The sequence below is a fragment of the Oncorhynchus gorbuscha genome, linkage group LG07 (assembly GCF_021184085.1).
Source record: "Oncorhynchus gorbuscha isolate QuinsamMale2020 ecotype Even-year linkage group LG07, OgorEven_v1.0, whole genome shotgun sequence".
NCBI classification, from domain to species: domain Eukaryota; kingdom Metazoa; phylum Chordata; class Actinopteri; order Salmoniformes; family Salmonidae; genus Oncorhynchus; species Oncorhynchus gorbuscha.
Window position 1 is genome coordinate 76,641,738 of NC_060179.1, and position 19,435 is coordinate 76,661,172.

General features: G+C 41.1%; 1 protein-coding gene across 1 annotated transcript in view; it reads left to right on the forward strand.

The window, feature by feature from the left end:
- The window catches only part of LOC124040379 (tetraspanin-15-like), a 34,379-nt gene that overhangs the window by 8,482 nt on the left and 6,462 nt on the right, over positions 1-19,435 (forward strand). The window contains exons 3-7 of the mRNA XM_046357522.1: positions 561-635; positions 3,534-3,629; positions 6,301-6,417; positions 16,152-16,202; positions 19,067-19,183. Coding sequence (XP_046213478.1) covers positions 561-635; positions 3,534-3,629; positions 6,301-6,417; positions 16,152-16,202; positions 19,067-19,183 — 456 coding nt within the window. The remainder of the gene's footprint in view (positions 1-560; positions 636-3,533; positions 3,630-6,300; positions 6,418-16,151; positions 16,203-19,066; positions 19,184-19,435) is intronic.

The window sequence follows — 19,435 nt, forward strand, 5'->3', positions numbered from 1 at the left end:
TCAAGATGACCTTTATTCTTTATTTAAAAAATTTAAAAATACAATTTTTGTTTTTTCTCCCCAAATTCGTGGTATCCAATTGTTTAGTAGCTACTATCTTGTCTCATCGCTACAACTCCCGTACGGGCTCGGGAGAGACTAATGTTGAAAGCCATGCGTCCTCCTATACACAACCCAACCTAGCCGCACTGCTTCTTAACACAGCACGCATCCAACCCGGAAGCCAGCCGCACCAATGTGTCGGAGGAAACACCGTGCACCTGGCAACCTTGGTTAGCGCGCACTGCTCCCGGCCCGCCACAGGAGTTGCTGGTGCGCGATGAGACAAGGACATCCCCACCGACCAAGCCCTCCCTAACCCAGACGATGCTAGGCCAATTGTGCGTCGCCCCATGGACCTCCAGGTCGCAGCCGGTTACGACAGAGCCTGGGCGCGAACCCAGAGTCTCTGATGGCACGCTGGTGCTCTGTCAGATCAAAAGGACTCTAACCAAATGTCCATTAAACCATTTAAACTTGACTGTTCTGTGGATTAACCTTTTTAAATGTGTTTTTTTTAGTTTCTCTACACCTTGACAGTCTGTCTTATTCTGGAGCTCCTCGGTGGCATCCTGGCTCTGGTTTTCAGGAATCAGGTACTGTAAATCCCAATTATATCACGTTATTGAGAGAGAACCTATGATTACGAGTTTAATCTCTAAACTCAGCAAAAAAAGAAATGTCCTCTCACTGTCAACTGCGTTTTATTTTCAGCCAACTTAAACATGTGTATTTAATATTTGTATGAACATAACAAGATTCAACAACTGTGACATAAACTGAAGAAGTTCCACAGACATGTGACTAACAGAAATGGAATAATGTGTCCCTGAACAAAGGAGGGGGGGGATCAAAATCAAAAGTAAAAGTCAGTATCTGTTGTGGCCACCAGCTGCAATAAGTACTGCAGTGCATCTCCTCCTCATGGACTGCACCAGATTTGCCAGTTCTTGCTGTGTGATGTTACCCCACTCTTCCACCAAGCACTTGCAAGTTCCCTGACATTTCTGGGTGGAATGGCCCTAGCCCTCACCCTCTGATCCAACAGGTCCCAGACGTGCTCAATGGGATTGAGATCCGGACTTTTCGCTGGCCATGGCAGAACACTGACATTCTTGTCTTGCAGGGAATCATGCACAGAACAAGCAGTATGGCTGGTGGCATTGTCATGCTGGAGGGTCATGTCAGGAGGAGCCTGCAGGAAGGGTACCACACGAGGGAGGAGGATGTCTTCCCTGTAATGCATAGCGTTGAGATTGCCTGCAATGACAACAAGCTCAGTCCGATGATGCTGTGACACACCGCCCAAGACCATGACGAACCCTCCACCTCCAAATCGATCCCGCTCCAGAGAACAAGTACATTCCTTCCACGATAAATGCGAATCCGACCATCACCCCTGGTGAGACAAAACCGCGACTTGTCAGTGAAGAGCACATTTTGCCAGTCCTGTCTGGTCCAGCGACGGTGGGTTTGTACCCATAGGTGACGTTGTTGCCGGTGATGTCTGGTGAGGACCTGCCTTACAACAGGCCTACAAGCCCTCAGTCCAGTCTCTCTCAGCCTATTGCGGCCAGTCTGAGCACTGATGGAGGGATTGTACAGTCCTGGTGTAACTCGGGCAGTTGTTGTTGCCATCCTGTACCTGTCCTGCAGGTGTGATGTTCAGATGTACCGATCATGTGTAGGTGTTGTTACGCGTGGTCTGCCACTGCGAGGACAATCAGCTGTCCGTCCTGTCTCCCTATAGCGCTGTCTTAGGCGTCTCACAGTACGGACACTGCAGTTTATTGCCCTGGCCACATCTGCAGTCCTCATGCCTCCTTGCAGCATGCCTAAGGCACGTTCACGCAGATGAGCAGGGACCCTGGGCATCTTTCTTTTGGTGTTTTTCAGAGTCATTAGAAAGGCTTCTTAGTGTCCTAAGTTTTCATAACTGTGACCTAAGTTGCCTACCGTCTGTAAGCTGTTAGTGTCTTAACAGGGTCATGTTCATTAATTGTTTATGGTTCATTGAACAGGCATGGGAAACAGTGTTTCAACCCTTTTACAATGAAGATCTGTGACGCTATTTGAATTTTTTATATTATCTTTGAAAATCAGGGTCCTAAAAAAGGGACGTTTTCTTTTTTTGCTGAGTTTATATACATGCTGTCTCTTATTTGAAACATTTACCTGGGCTTGTGAAAAGTTCTGATTTAAAGGGGCAATTACCAGCTGCTACATCCATTTTTGGACATATACATTAATGATATACATTAATGATATGTACACATTTCTTCTTGAAGAATATAACTTATAAATGCCTCATGAGAGCCCAAAATATAAGCAGTAAACAAAGTGAATGTAAACAAACACTATATAGCCTCAAGATGGTGAAAACTATAATGTTCATATCATGGATCCTTGCATGGCTCTGTCTATTTTTTTTATATATATATATTTTTTTAACCTTTATTTAACCAGGCAAGTCAGTTAAGAGGGTTAACTGCCTGTTCAGGGGCAGAACGACAGATTTGTACCTTGTCAGCTCGGGGGTTTGAACTCGCAACCTTCCGGTTACTAGTCCAACACTCTAACCACTAGGCTACGCTGCCGCCCCAATGGAGTGTTATTGAGTGTTATTACATTTTTCCAGCCCCATCCTTCAGCTTTTTACCGAAACGGTGGCTGGGAGACGCTTTGTTATTGTTTCTACTGCTGATTGCCGCTTTACATTGGAGAGCCAACAAGTTTATGAAACGTGTACATTACAATATGTCAACGTAGTGGGACAAAATCAGTTGTTGATATCAGGCATGGATACTGACCGCAAATTTAATATCAGATTGCCACTTGTGGTTTCCATGTAGGCATTTTCAAATGTATTGTCTATGATATTCCAATTACCATTGCGTTTTGAAATTCTGGCCTTTACATTGTTGAGCCACAAACTTCTGAGAAGGTGAGATCTGTAATTTGATATGCTGATATCAATAATACAAAATCAACGAGTTCATATGTTTTTCTTGTATTATGCCCCTTTCCTGATGTGTCAATGACAAGAACAAGATCAGTGTGATAAGCACACTTCCATTTGATCTGTATTGAAGATTAGATGTAGAATACCTAGTAGTCTTTTTGGGAGAAGATGAGAAAGTTCTAGAACAAATATGAAAAAAATTATATCACAGCATTTCACTATTTCATAAATATTTAAGGTAAACGTTTAAACAGCAATGACTAGTCTAATCTGTAGAGAGAATTGCCATTTTAAAAACTCAACAGTAACTAATCCTCCAATGGTCAAATGCATAAATCAGGATAATTTTCAATCAAAAATTCATGACTGAATTTAGGTCATTTTTATTGAGAGGAGGAATAAAGGAAGAGTGACTGTCAGTAAAGAGTTCCCCATTTTTTAAATTACTCAATTGTTCTAATGCTGCCTACACACTAATATCTCAATCCTACAGTCTTAATACATTTCACCCTCTTTTACTTTTTCACCATAGACAGTGGATCTCTTAAACAAAAACATTCGCAAAGGAATGGTGAATTACTACGATGATCTGGATTTCAAAAACATCATGGACTTTGTTCAGAGAAAGGTAAGATTTCTGTTTGAAAAATAAGTGGATTTTCTTTGAAACTGTTTTGCCAACTTTTCCCTCCATTTCTGTTGATCAAATGCAATTTGGGATTATTCACTTTGTGACATGATGGTTGGCCAACTCAAGGGCGAAGAGCAGTTTGTAATTAGAAGATTCCTACTGGGTTGGAGGGTGATGGATGCTGTCCATGCAGCGTTTGGAGTTCTCATTCTAACACCTAACCTTGACCTCTAACACCTAACACCTATAACCTTGACCAGATGTGTTAAACTCTTTTTCACCAGCGACTCGGCTTTGAGTTGTTGCACAGGAGGACTACTGATGATCGAAAAGTCACCTGTGTTTAAATCAAACACAAGCAATGGGATTTATTTTGAGCATTATACTCCAAATATATTTTATTCCATGAGCAACACCAAGCCGTTTTGTAGGATGTAAAACGTTGAAGGAAATAACTACTTATTTCTGTGAATGTTGGAGGACAGATCTGTCTCCCATAATAGAATATTAATGTGTCATTCTGTCTCAATTCTCTCCAACTGTGACGTGTTTGACATATCCTGAACCACGTCAAACACAGGAGCTTTGACAATCCCCACTGAGGAAGGTAGTGGTGTTAGTTTGGACTTGTTGATGGGAGGTAAATCAATACAACCGCATTGAGTGAATGCCGCTGTCCCCTTTTTATAGCCTTGAAAACCCTTTCCAGGTCAATAGAAAGGAAAACTATTTCTAAACTGACTATTGAATAAGAGTTTCTAGTAGCCCCCCCCCCTAGGTACTTTGACAGGGTTTTCACAGATATTTTTTTCTTAAGTGCAGGTTTATGGTGAGATGTTGAACTGCTTCAGATTAGACCGTGTTTGAGTCTACGTTGAACTTATATTTAGAGTGCGAGGGAGTAAGTGTAGTTCAATTTGCTTTTAATTCGGAGGCGTTTCGCCAGCCAAGTTGGAGACGGCCTCTGGAAGTGGTCACTCGGATGGAAGCAGGTTCTATGGGGGGAAATGATTGTGTTGTGTACCATAGGACGTCTTTCATGATGGGTTTAGTGGCGTCCGAGGCAACAGCTTTTTAGGGAGACGTGACTTTCTGCCACTGGATTGAGACATCTGCAAATGTATTTGCATAAAAAATGTTCACTTCACAGGACTGTGAAAAGGTACACTATTACGATGAGTTTGCAACCACATGCAAAACATTTGTGAATGTTCAATGACAGTCTTTACGCTTTTAAGCAAAGGTCTCTGCTATTCCAAGTCGTTGCTTATGTATCTAATGGCTGTAATTATAGCAGGGTATTTTAATAGCACTCAAATGGATGCATGTATCTCAAGCCTCTTTGCTAGAACCCTAGATGGCTGAATTAGATTTCTAGCTCGCGGTGTGATATTTCGCTTCAAGGATTTGCTTGTGTCCAAAACAAACATTTAACTTTTAGCACAGGCCGGTTTTTGTTTCTTGATCTCTAGAATAGGCCTAGTATTGCTTTAGCTTGGGTTAGTTCCTACACTCTGATGTTAGTCTGTACTGCCTACATGGTCTCTGTGGTGAACCATGGAGTTGGTGCATAGTGCTTGTAGAATATGCTGGAGAAAAGGTTACTTGCTAAACTCCCTAAGCACCAACAAGCTTTCTCTACCTCATGTGCTTGTAACTCAATCATGTCAGAGCCACTCCACCTCATTAGTTCTCCATCATTACAACCATGTTTTTTTTTTTTTTTGGGGGGGGGGGGGGGGGGGGTTCTTCAGGAATAAATATGTTCATAGGTAAAGATGCCCTGATTTCTAAATGATTCTCTTACAATCTCGATTTAAAAAGCCACTCTACTAAGAGTGTCTAGTTTACTGGAACTAGCTAAATGCTGAGGTAATTACCCTAGCTGCATTTGAGATGCAGAGAGACATTCAAATGAGTTGGGGGACTGGCATAGGAATCCTGCTGCTCGTAACAATAAATGCAAAAGCGGACTGATATTTATTCATACATTCCGCCATGAGAGCAGTTGTTGGCTCAATGAATGAATGCAGAATAGTGAATATTCGTATTATTCAAATATGGAATTTACCTCTGGACATTCTCAATAAGTGTTCATTTTGATCCCTACACTGAAACTTTACAGGGTTCTAAATGACCAAATGATGTTTCACACCCATCATGCTATAGCTTCTGGCATAGTACACTGAACATTTTCAGAGCATCCAATCCAGCTAATTGAAATGGGTACTAGCAAATTGCTCCACGTGTTTTAAGAGCCTTTTTAAGGTATTTAAGAGATTTGAAGACAAAACAGACCCACAGTGTGTATCTCAGCTCTTGTTATAGTAATTGCAAAAGCTCAACGTGTAACCAACCGTGCTGCTCTAGGATTTTGCCTGTGCTTCATTCTGTTTGTTTTTTATCCTGGAAAACCCCCCAGTCCTTAATCAGTACAAGAATACCCATAGCATGATGCAGCCACCCCTATTCTTGAATATATGGAGAGTGGAGCTCAGTCTTGTATTGGAATTCCCCCAAACATAACACAAAGGTTTTTTGCAGTATTACTTTAGTGTGTTGTTGCAAACAGGATGTTTTGGAATAATGCTATAGGCCTACCATTCTATAACTGTTTTGATAGTTGTATTAACAATGTTTGTTTCTGTCTGTTGTTCTGTCTTTACAGTTCAAATGTTGTGGAGGGCAGGAGTACAAAGACTGGGAAGTGAACATGTACCATAACTGTACAGCTCCTGGACCGCTGGCTTGTGGAGTGCCTTACACCTGCTGCCTCGAAAACAAGGTCTCTGCTGCTCTTCCATTGAGAGCTCATAATGCAAATTACAATATAATAGATCATTATTTAAATCCATTGTAATGCAAATTTGGAGGAAAAAAATATATAATAAATCTGTCAAAGTACCCAACCAAACACATATGACAGGCTGGGAGCAACATAGGGTCAACTCAGCAGAGCAGTGACCGTGGAGCAGTTTTGGGGGGTTGAGTTTCTTGCTTAAGTACAAAACGGCAGTAGGTAGCAAAGGGGATAATGATGCCAGCAACCCTCCGACTGCAGTTCACTCTGGCCTGCTTTTATCCATCAGGCCTGTGTTTCAAACCAATAACCTTCCAGTTACTGGCCCGCCTCTCTAACCTCGAGGCTCCTGTTTTCTCCAAGTGACATAAAATTTCACTAGTTCACATTTTCTTCTGACAAGTGTCTGGTGGAAAGAAAACTGAATCACGATTTGGTTATTTACACTCATAACTGAACTGTTTATCCTTGTATTGTTTCAGCAGAGAATGTTTTATTGTCACATACACCGGTGCAGTGAAATGTGTTTTACGGGGTCAGCCATAGTCATATGGCACCTCTGGAGCAGATTAGGGTTAAGTGCTCAAGGGGCATATCGACATATTTTTCACCTTGTCAGCTCGGGTATTCGAATCAGCAACCTTTTGGTTACTGGCCCAACACGCCAACCGCTCAGCTACCTGCCGCCTTATTGGAGACCACATCCATAGCAGCACTGTGTGTCCCCTAATACATTTGCATACTTGTCGAAACCTATTCATCAGTAGCTTAGATTTGATCTCTGTATCTCTCGATGCCTCCTATGACATTTGTACCCCTCTGTGTTGTTCTGAGCCCTACATTCAACAGCAGGGTCGTTCTTGAATTGCGGTGGCATTTTGGCATTTGCATTCTTTTCATTGTTATTTATTTGGGTACCTCTTCCCATTCTAAATCGACTATGACTGCTTAACGACTTTTAAATCATTGTCATCATGATGATAACGTTGTGTCACCAGTAGGAGTAGTAACACCAATAACAAATGTGTAATTGAGGATTTTCTTAAATGGAGGCCACAGATGCTCAAATCTAAGGTCAGTAACCATTTCAAAATAATTTACTAAAGTGATATGATTTAATCATTTTGCTCACAATATAATTTCTCTTCATTTAAATTGAGTAACACCAAAAACACTTATTTAGGCACACCAAATTATCAATGGAATCCTCAAATGGATGACCTACTAGAAGGCTGGGATTAACTCATGCATTTCTTTAGTATAGACCCCTCGTCTGATAAGTTTGCTACCGGAGGGAATGCTCAAGGTCTTTGTATACCTTTGTAATAAGTGATTTTTCAAGGCAGTATTTTATTTAACATTTTACTTAACTAGGCAAGTCAGTTAAGAACACATTCTTATTTTCAATGACTGCCTACACCAGCCAAACCCAAACCCGGACAACGCTGGGCCAAACCCAAACCCGGACAACGCTGGGCCAATTGTGCGCCGCCCTATAGGACTCCCAATCACGGCCGGTTGTGATACACCCAGGAATTGAACCAGGGTCTGTAGTGATGCCTCTAGCAATGAGATGCAGTGCCATAGACCGCTGTGCCACTCGGGAGCCCCTGGTAACACCAATGACAACTTGGACATATATTTGTTTTAAAGTATTTTAATAGCTTTATTTGCTTTTATTGAGCTATACAATATATTGTTTATTTTCTAGCATTTAAAATAAATATCTCTAAATCTGAAAAATGTCACTAGAACTCATCACTACTGGGACAAGCCAATTTGCTTGTCCTTAGTACTTTAAACAATGCATCAAAATATAGGTTTTGAAGTATAAAGGACTTGCATTATGTTTTATTATTGATTTAACAGTTCCATATAAACACAACCCAGTCATTTTAAAGTGTTTTTCATTGTTTCTGAGGCAGAGGGGCTCAAATGCCATCACAATTCACTATCACAGCTTGCAATACTTGCAATTGTATTGCTTTTAATTTATCTGGTGAGAGGCAGCAGTCAACATTTGACTTGTTTTAATGTCAACCATTGCCAGAAGCATTCCACATGGGGAAAGAGGGTCATCGAGATCTTTGTTAATCAATATCATGGGGCTGTGATTTGGTTCTCAGTCATGGCTAAATAGAAACATTTATTGAAAATATTAATGTTGTGAACTCTGACAAAAAAATCTGACTGAAAAAACGTTTTATTCATTTGCTGAGAAAGCAATTGAATTTTTAAGTAAGGTACGCACAATCCATCAATCAGCAGTGGTCCGGGACAAGGTAGCGCGCCAGGTGAAGTTAGATCAGGGGTGCACAGCTGCAGTCAGAAAAGCAACACTGCATCGTCAGCTGGAACAGGTGGACTGGCAACAGGAACTGCCAGGAATCATCAGGTCAGGCTGTCCTCAGGCACGGTGCGCCGGCCCTCTGGGAGGGGAGACGTAGCACTCACAAAACATGGTGTCTGTGGATGTGAGCCTTTACCATCTCCTCTCTCTCTGAGAGTAGGGTGTCACTCACTTAGGGGGGCTTATGCTGACATGCCACTGTACGAGGATCTGGCTCTCAATCCTAATATGTTGTGTTGATGGCTCTCAATCCTAATATGTTGTGTTGATGGCTCTCAATCCTAATATGTTGTGTTGATGGCTCTCAATCCTAATATGTTGTGTTGATGGCTCTCAATCCTAATATGTTGTGTTGATGGCTCTCAATCCTAATATGTTGTGTTGATGGCTCTCAATCCTAATATGTTGTGTTGATGGCTCTCAATCCTAATATGTTGTGTTGATGGCTCTCAATCCTAATATGTTGTGTTGATGGCTCTCACTCCTAATATGTTGTGTTGATGGCTCTCACTCCTAATATGTTGTGTTGATGGCTCTCAATCCTAATATGTTGTGTTGATGGCTCTCAATCCTAATATGTTGTGTTGATGGCTCTCAATCCTAATATGTTGTGTTGATGGCTCTCAAATATGTTGTGTTGATGGCCTAAATATGTTGTGTTGATGGCTCTCAATCCTAATATGTTGTGTTGATGGCTCTCAATCCTAATATGTTGTGTTGATGGCTCTCAATCCTAATATGTTGTGTTGATGGCTCTCAATCCTAATATGTTGTGTTGATGGCTCTCAATCCTAATATGTTGTGTTGATGGCTCTCAATCCTAATATGTTGTGTTGATTTTAAATGGCAAGGTAAAAAAAAGACTTGGTCAATTTTATTAAATTGCTTATGGACATGCAAACCTTTTTGTCTAATGTTTTCTCAAAGATTTCAAGTTTTAACCTGTGGCCGAAATAGCAAGTCAAAATGTGCTTTCTAATTCAAGCTCATGATTTTCTCCAGCTGTACACCTCTGACCTTTCTCCATATATTTTATATATATTTTTATTTTTTATTTCACCTTTATTTAACCAGGTAGGCTAGTTGAGAACACCTTTATTTAACCAGGTAGACTAGTTGAGAACAAGTTCTCATTTGCAACTGCAACCTGGCCAAGATAAAGCATAGCAGTGTGAACAGACAACACAGTTACACATGGAGTAAACAATTAACAAGTCAATAACACAGTAGAAAAAAAGGAGTCTATATACATTGTGTGCAAAAGGCATGAGGAGGAATAATCACAATTTTTCAGATTAACACTGGAGTGATAAATGATCAGATGGTCATGTACAGGTAGAGATATTGGTGTGCAAAACAGCAGAAAAGTAAATAAATAAAAACTGTATGGGGATGAGGTAGGTAAAAATGGATGGGCTATTTACCGATAGACTATGTACAACTGCAGCGATCAGTTAGCTGCTCAGATAGCTGATGTTTGAAGTTGGTGAGGGAGATAAAAAAAAAAAAATCGCTGAAGTTGGAGACTTTTTTTATTTTAATTTTATTTATTTATTTATTTATTTTTTGTATTTTTTTTTGCAATTTGTTTCAGTCACAGGCAGCAGAGAACTGGAACGAAAGGTGGCCAAATGAGGTGTTTGCTTTAGGGATGATCAGTGAGATACACCTGCTGGAGCGCGTGCTACGGATGGGTGATGCCATCGTGACCAGTGAACTGAGATAAGGCGGAGCTTTACCTTGCATGGACTTGTAGATGACCTGGAGCCAGTGGGTCTGGCGACGAATATGTAGCGAGGGCCAGTCGACTAGAGCATACAGGTCGCAGTGGTGGGTGGTATAAGGTGCTTTAATGATAAAACGGATGGCACTGTGATAAACTGCATCCAGTTTGCTGAGTAGAGTGTTGGAAACAATTTTGTAGGTTACATCGCCGAAGTCGAGGATCGGTAGGATAGTCAGTTTTACTAGGGTAAGTTTGGCGGCGTGAGTGAAGGAGGCTTTGTTTGCGGAATAGAAAGCCGACACTAGATTTGATTTTCGTTTTGGAGATGTTTGATATGAGTCTGGAAGGAGAGTTTGCAGTCTAGCCAGACACCTAGGTACTTATAGATGTCCACATATTCAAGGTCGGAACCATCCAGGGTGGTGATGCTGGTCAGGCGTGCGGTTGCAGGCAGCGAACGGTTGAAAAGCATGAATTTGGTTTTACTAGCGTTTAAGAGCAGTTGGAGGCCACGGAAGGAGTGTTGTATGGCATTGAAGCTCATTTGGAGGTTAGATAGCACAGTGTCCAAGGACGGGCCGGAAGTATATAGAATGGTGTCGTCTGCGTAGAGGTGGATCAGGGAATCGCCCGCAGCAAGAGCAACATCATTGATATATACAGAGAAAAGAGTCGGCCCAAGGATTGAACCCTGTGGCACCCCCATAGAGACCCTCAGAGGACCGGACAGCAGGTCCTCCAATTTGACACGATGAACTCTGTCTGCAAAGTAGTTGGTGAACCAGGCAAGGCAGTCATCCGAAAAACCGAGGCTACTGAGTCTGCCGATAAGAATATGGTGATTGACAGAGTCTAAATCCTTGGCAAGGTCGATGAAGACTGCTGCACAGTACTGTCTTTTATCGATGGCGGTTATGATATGATATTTAGTACCTTGAGCGTGGCTGATGTGCACCCGTGACTGGCTCGGAAACAAGATTGCACAGCGGAGAAGGTACGTTGGGATTTGAGATGGTCAGTGACCTGTTTGTTGACTTGGCTTTCGAAGACCTTAGATAGGCAGGGCAGGATGGATATAGGTCTGTAACAGTTTGGGTCCAGGGTGTCTCCCCCTTTGAAGATGGGTTGACTGAGGCAGCTTTCCAATCCTTGGGGATCTCAGACGATATGAAGGAGATTGAACAGGCTGGTAAATGGGGGTTGCGACAATGGCGGCGGATAGTTTCAGAAATAGAGGGTCCAGATTGTCAAGCCCAGCTGATTTGTACGGGTCCAGGTTTTGCAGCTCTTTCAGAACATCTGCTATCTGGATTTGGGTAAAGGAGAACCTGGAGAGGCTTGGGCGAGTACCTGCAGGGGGGGGGAGCTGTTGGCCGAGGTTGGAGTAGCCAGGCGGAAGGCATGGCCAGCCGTTGAGAAATGCTTGTTGAAGTTTTCGATAATCATGGATTTATCAGTGGTGACCGTGTTACCTAGCCTCTGTGCAGTGGGCAGCTGGGAGGAGGTGCTCTTGTTCTCCATGGACTTCAGTGTCCCATAACTTTTTGGAGTTGGAGCTACAGGATGCAAATTTCTGCCTGAAGAAGCTGGCCTTAGCTTTCCTGACTGACTGCGTGTATTGGTTCCTGACTTCCCTGAACAGTTGCATATCGCGGGGACTATTCGATGCTATTGCAGTCCGCCACAGGATGTTTTTGTGCTGGTCTAGGGCAGTCAGGTCTGGAGTGAAGCAAGGGCTATTATATACAGTATGTCACAAAAGTGAGTACACCCCTCACATTTTTTGTAAATATTTGAGTATATCTTTTCATGTGACAACACTGAAGAAATTACACTTTGCTACAATGTAAAGTAGTGAGTGTACAACTTGTATAAAAGTGTAAATTGGCTGTCCCCTCAAAATAACTCACACACCTAAAAATGTCTAAACCACTGGCAACAAAATTGAGTACACCCCTAAGTGAAAATGTCCAAATTGGGCCCAATTAGCCATTTCCCTCCCCGGTGTCATGTGACTTGTTAGTGTTACAAGGTCTCAGGTGTGAATGGGGAGCAGGTGTGTTTAAATTTGGTGTCATCGCTCTTACACTCCCTCATCCTGGTCACTGGAAGTTCAACATGGCACCTCATGGCAAAGACCTCTTGAGGATCTGAGAAAAAGAATTGTTGCTCTATATAAAGATGGCCTGGGCTATAAGAAGATTGCCAAGACCCTGAAACTGAGCTGCAGCACGGTGGCCAAGGCGATACAGAGGTTTAACTGAACAGGTTCCACTCGGAACAGGCCTCGCCATGGTCGACCAAAGAAGTTGAGTACACATGCTCCTCGTCATATCCAGAGGTTGTCTTTGGGAAATAGACGTATGAGTGCTGCCAGCATTGCTGCAGAGGTTGGAGGGGTGGGGGGTCAGCCTGTCAGTGCTCAGACCATACACCATACACTGCATCAAATTGGTCTGCATGGCTGTCGTCCCAGAAGGAAGCCTCTTCTAAAGATGATGCACAAGAAAGGCCGCAAACAGTTTGCTGAAGACAAGCAGACTAAGGACATGGATTACTGGAACCATGTCCTGTGGTCTGATGAGACCAAGCTAAACTTATTTGCTTCAGATGGTGTGTGGCGGCAACCAGGTGAGGAGTACAAAGACAAGTGTGTCTTACCTACAGTCAAGCATGGTGGTGGGAGTGTCATGGTCTGGGGCTGCATGAGTGCTGCCGGCACTGGGGAGCTACAGTTCATTGAGGGAGTCGTGAATACCAACATGTACTGTGACATACTGAAGCAGAGCATGATCCCTCCCTTTGGAGACTGGGCCGCAGGGCAGTATTCCAACATGATAACGTCCCCAAACACACCTCCAAAACGACCACTGCCTTGCTAAAGAAGCTGAGATAGAGGTGATGGACTGGCCAAGCATGTCTCCAGACCTAAACCCTATTGAGCATCTGTGGAGCATCCTCAAACGGAAGGTGGAGGAGTGCAAGGTCTCTAACATCCACCAGCTCCGTGAAGTCGTCATGGAGGAGTGGAAGAGGAATCCAGTGGCAACCTGTGAAGCTCTGGTGAACTCACTCTATGCCTAAGAGGGTTAAGGCAGTGCTGGAAAATGATGGTGGCCACACAAAATATTGATACTTTGGGCCCAATTTGGACATTTTCACTTAGGGGTGTACTCATTTTTGTTGCCAGCGATTTAGACATTAATGGCTGTGTGAGTTATTTTGAGGGGACAACAAATTTACACTGTTATACAAGCTGGTACACTCACTACTTTACATTGTAGCAAAGTGTCATTTCAGTGTTGTCACATGAAAAGATATACTCAAATATTTACAAAAATGTGAGGGGTGTACTCACTTTTGTGAGTAAATAAAGGTTGCATTTAAAAAAAAAATATATATATATATATATCAGTCAGTCAGTCGCTGGGATCTGAGATATAGTAGCAGAGAACCTTCAGGGAAAATCCCCTACCAATCTGGCTTCATGTATTCTCTTATCTCTAAACTCCAGATATTGACACCTCACAAGGCTTCACAGAAAAGGGTGAGACAAAAAATCTTTCATTGTTTGTCCACAATTCAAATCCGGTCTCTGAAAGGAATAAAAAACAGTCTGGACCATGTCGATCTTAGTTCTTGTCGTTTTATACCAAGCATAAATTTGGTCTATTGACATTTCAAATGCTTGTACTTGGCAACTCTCAAATCAAAATCAAAATCAAAATCAAATTTTATTTGTCACATACACATGGTTAGCAGATGTTAATGCGAGTGTAGCGAAATGCTTGTGCTTCTAGTTCCGACAATGCAGTGATAACCAACAAGTAATCTAACTAACAATTCCAAAACTACTGTCTTATACACAGTGTAAGGGGATAAGGAACATGTACATAAGGATATATGAATGAGTGATGGTACAGAGCAGCATACAGTAGATGGTATCGAGTACAGTATATACATATGAGATGAGTATGTAGACAAAGTAAACAAAGTGGCATAGTTAAAGTGGCTAGTGATACATGTGTTACATAAGGATGCAGTCGATGTTGTAGAGTACAGTATATACATATGTATATGAGATGAATAATGTAGGGTAAGTAACATTATATAAGGTAGCATTGTTTAAAGTGGCTAGTGATATATTTACATCATTTCCCATCAATTCCCATTATTAAATGGCTGGAGTTGGGTCAGTGTCAATGACAGTGTGTTGGCAGCAGCCACTCAATGTTAGTGGTGGCTATTTAACAGTCTGATGGCCTTGAGATAGAAGCTGTTTTTCAGTCTCTCGGTCCCAGCTTTGATGCACCTGTACTGACCTCGCCTTCTGGATGATAGCGGGGTGAACAGGCAGTGGTTCGGGTGGTTGATGTCCTTGATGATCTTTATGGCCTTCCTGTAACAACGGGTGGTGTAGGTGTCCTGGAGGGCAGGTAGTTTGCCCCCCGGTGATGCGTTGTGCAGTCCTCACTACCCTCTGGAGAGCCTTACGGTTGAGGGCGGAGCAGTTCCCAAAAAATAAAATAAAATAAAATAATGCCTGTCAAAATGCCCATGGGCTGGCTGTCATATCACATTTTCTCCTCCATGGTAGCTGTCATTCATGAGCAAAAGATTGAAAGACCACAGTTGCTCAGGGATATTTCTGTCAAAATACCCTCAATAATGTATACCTTTTATCATTCAAGTGGAATTCATTCAAGTAAAATATAATGGGCAAGTTCTAACGGCATCATTTTGTCCAAAAAGAGGTAGGTGTCTGTTTTTGAGAGACAAAAGCTGAAGACAGTAGATTTCTCTGGTGTAGGTCATTCAGGGCTGCATTGATGGGTTGTGTGGCTTCCCTCACTTATTATCATCTACTGTTTGTACCTTTTCATGGATTGTGGGCCCCAGCAGTGGTTTTGGAAATGTTTAACAACTTGTTTCAACTTGCCTTTTATTTCAAAAATGTTCATTCTGTCGCATTGCTTACTAATATTTAAATCAAGGTCTTAGCTAATATTTTAAATTAGGTTTATTGATTGCTGTTTTGAGCTTGTCCTCTGGCTGGATATTGGCCTACATGTCCATTGTGTAAATAATTTGGACATGCCGAGTTTTGCGTTCCCTAATGCAATGACTGATTTTTGTGAGCTCTCTCTCTGAGGGATAATGGGTATGTAGCTATTAGTTGGACTCCCACGAGCCAAGTAGCCTGAAATCCAGAACCTGTTTTGCTGACATTCCACTCCTTGTACTCTGTGTAATTAGCATGACAAAGAGTGGAATGTTTGCCCAGGCTACTACCCAAAGGGCCAAACTTCTAAATTAGTTCAACTACACCAGGGCTTCTGAGCCTGTTTTGACATGAGATCTAATATTTCTAACATCTGTTTAGAAGATCGACAAGTCAAAAGGGTTCCCACGTTTAGACATTTTATTCACTTTCCCACAACTTTGTACACACATGCATCAGGCTTCTTTGATTCTCTGTTTGAGAAAAGCAAGTGGAGATTGTTGATTCTTAAATGGCGAATTATTTGGTTAATCGTCATCAAAAGATTTATCCTAACTTCAAATATGTTTTGTGTAACCTGCCAATAATGTTCAGAAATATGTTACATCCCTTTGACATAGTATTATCTTGCTCCTTTTCAGCCTAATGAAGTTGCCAACACACTATGTGGATTTAAGGTCCTTGAAAATGAGGTAAGACTCTCTGATCTAAATGTTGTCTCAATGTCTCTCACCGGCTCAATTTCTAAATGTGAAAGTCTAAATGTATAACGTATGTGTACCGCTGTCATACAAAGGAACAGTGCTGACCAATAACACAAGTGTCAAATTAATCTTTGCTTTTTAAACATGTCTGAAAGACCATATCACATGTATTCATAGCCGCGGAAAGTTTATTTTTTTAAATTTCATTTTATTTGGCTCTCTTTTAGTCCCCATTTGGACTAATCTTCCAAGAGTCCTTAAACATTCAAATACAATTTATAATACAAACACATTTTCACATATAACACACTATTACAAACATACATAATGACCCAATAAATACTCAATCTAAAAAATATTGATTCTTCATCTACAGTCCCACAACATTTCTATGTATTATATTTTTAAAAAAAAAATGTTTACATTTATATATTGAAAGGTTTCTAGTTTGCTCAGTTAATTTATTCCATTTCTTGATTGCTCTAAATCAAAATGTTCTTTGCCTATTTCTTTTTTCTGTCTGGACAACGCATAGATGGTGGACAATGTATTCCTAGTATTTACGGAATGTCTGTCTCTTACCAACTGAATACCATTGTGAATAGAACTTAGCCGTTTTAAATTATGTATATTATGAAATAAAATAAGCATATTTTTTTCAATTATCTTGTTGATTGATGACCAACCAAGAACACTGCGCATGACTGCAACAGAAGAACCATATCTCCACCATAAAACAATCCAAACCCACTCCCTAATATTCTCCAAATCTCCTTGTAAAGCTTGCTGTAGCTGTTGAACTGATTGTCTTGCTGCATAAATTGTAGTATCATCTGCAAATATAGTAGCTTGAGTTTCGGCTAAGGCATAGGGAAGGTCATTGGTATATATGAAATAGAGAAGTGGCCCAAGGCAGCTGCCCTATGGTATTCCACAGTTTAACACACGAGGGAAGAAAATGAACCATTGATATAGGTGGGCTGTTTCCTGTCAGTTAGATATGACTGTACCCAATTCAATGCTACCTCCTTAAAATCATAATGCATTAATTTGGTCAAAATTATTTCATGATCCACTAAATCAAATGCTGCACTGAAATCTGAAAATAGTACACCCACAAACCTGCCATTATCCATAGCATTGAGCCACTGGTCAGTCATGTCAACCAATGCAGTGGTAGTGGAATGGTTTTTGCGATAAACATACTGATTGGCTGTACTCCCATATTTGTCTACTCACAATACCTTCCAATATCTTACTGAGTGTAGGGATTAGACTAATTGGTCAACTATTTGCAGGAGTAATGGGTTCTTTGCAGTCATTTGGAATAGGACAGTTTAGCATGCTTCCATACATTTGCAAACATCCCCTTTTCCAGTGACCAATTAAATATGTATCTCCGTGGAACTGCAATCTGTGGAGCAGCACAGCGAAGCAAAAAATTGTAGAACTGTAGATTTACCATCAGGTAATGACTTCAATAGGTTTAACACCTCCACTGACACTGTTTGCAGACTAAAAGAGCAGATCTTGTTGCTCATAATATGATCATAATAATCCATTGGACAATAGCTTGTTTGGAAGAATGTATGTTTACATTGTTGCTCAGTAAATTAATTTTCTTTGTAAAAAAATCTGCGAAATGATTGGCAATATCAACTGGTTTTGTTATTATTCTCCCGTCAACCTCCACACTAGATGGGCATGATGAGATAGATGTACCAAGTAAGCCCTTAACTGTGTTCCATACCTTTTTACAATCAATTAAAGCATTGCTGTAACAACTTTTTTCCCCTTTCGTTTCAATTTAACTGCATAATTACGCAGTGTTCTATAATTCTGTTCATCAATTTCTCATTTTGACTTGGCTGCTAAGACTTTTGCCATATTTCTTTGAGAAAAAGCCTCACCCAGTTCATCATCAATCCATGGAGATGGACGAGCACCAACTGTACTCTTTCAGAGCAAATCAATAAAACATTCTATAGCGTGATTTAAATAATGATTTAAATAGTGATTTAAATAATCCTCTGGATAAATCAGATCCCAGGGTACAGCAGCCAAATAATTAAGAAATAGCTCATGATTAAATGTTTTAACATTTCTCTTAACCACAATCCTAGGGGGTTTCTTTGGAACCTTGGTGTTCAAGGTTATGGTCACAATATTATGGTCTGTCCAGCCTACTGGCATTGATCTGGATTTTAAGCATTGCAATGGTATATTACAGAAAATCAGATCAATGCATGTATCTGAACGATGACCCAACTTAATTGATGATCTAGTCGTATCATTAACCATTTGTTTCAAACCACAGTTCTTAGCATATCTCATCAATTTTGTTCTATTTGAATTATTGTGATCCTTCCAATTTATATTAAAATCACTCAAGATAAATACATCCCTGTTGCCATCTGTGGCCTGGTCAAACCCAGTACATAAGTCATCCAGATAGGACACCTTAGAGCTAGGAGGTCTATACACACATCCTACCAATATGGGTGCCTGATGAGGCAGATTACCTGAGCCCATAGTGCCTCTACTTGACATACATTAAGGTCATCCCTTCTCTTAAAGGGTATATGATTCTGAATGTACAGTGCTCCACCATTCCTATCTCTTCTCAGTAAACTATATCCATTAATGTTGATTTGCCCATCATTTACAGATGCATCTAAATGTGTTTCGGTCAAAGCCAAAATGATAAATATTATTTATGTTGACCAAGTTAAAAACCTCATGTATTTTGTTAGGAAGGCTACAAGTAGTGGTGCTGAGGATGCTGCAGAACCCCTATCCCCATAAAGGCCTGCCATTCACATGTTTACACTACATTCTGTCCCTCCTGTCAGAGGCTGGCCTTGCAGGACGTCATCTACATCAGAGGTTGTACTGATGCTGTCTTCATCTGGCTCATGGATAACTATAAGATAATGGCTGGCTTGCTGCTTGGCATCTTATTCCCCCAGGTAAGAGTTAACCACCATGTCAGACTGACATCTGATGTTCACCAATATTACACAATTAATGATTAACACAGCGATGTCATGGGCTCAGAACCTTGGTTAATGGCTCTAGCAGAAGGCAGGTACAGGTTTCCACATAACGGTATGAAAAAATGCCAGTGATTATTGACAGATGGACGGTATTCAGTTATGTTGTGAGCTCTTTCATGTTTGATTTAGGAAATCACTTTTAGAAATTGATTTTAGTTCATAAAT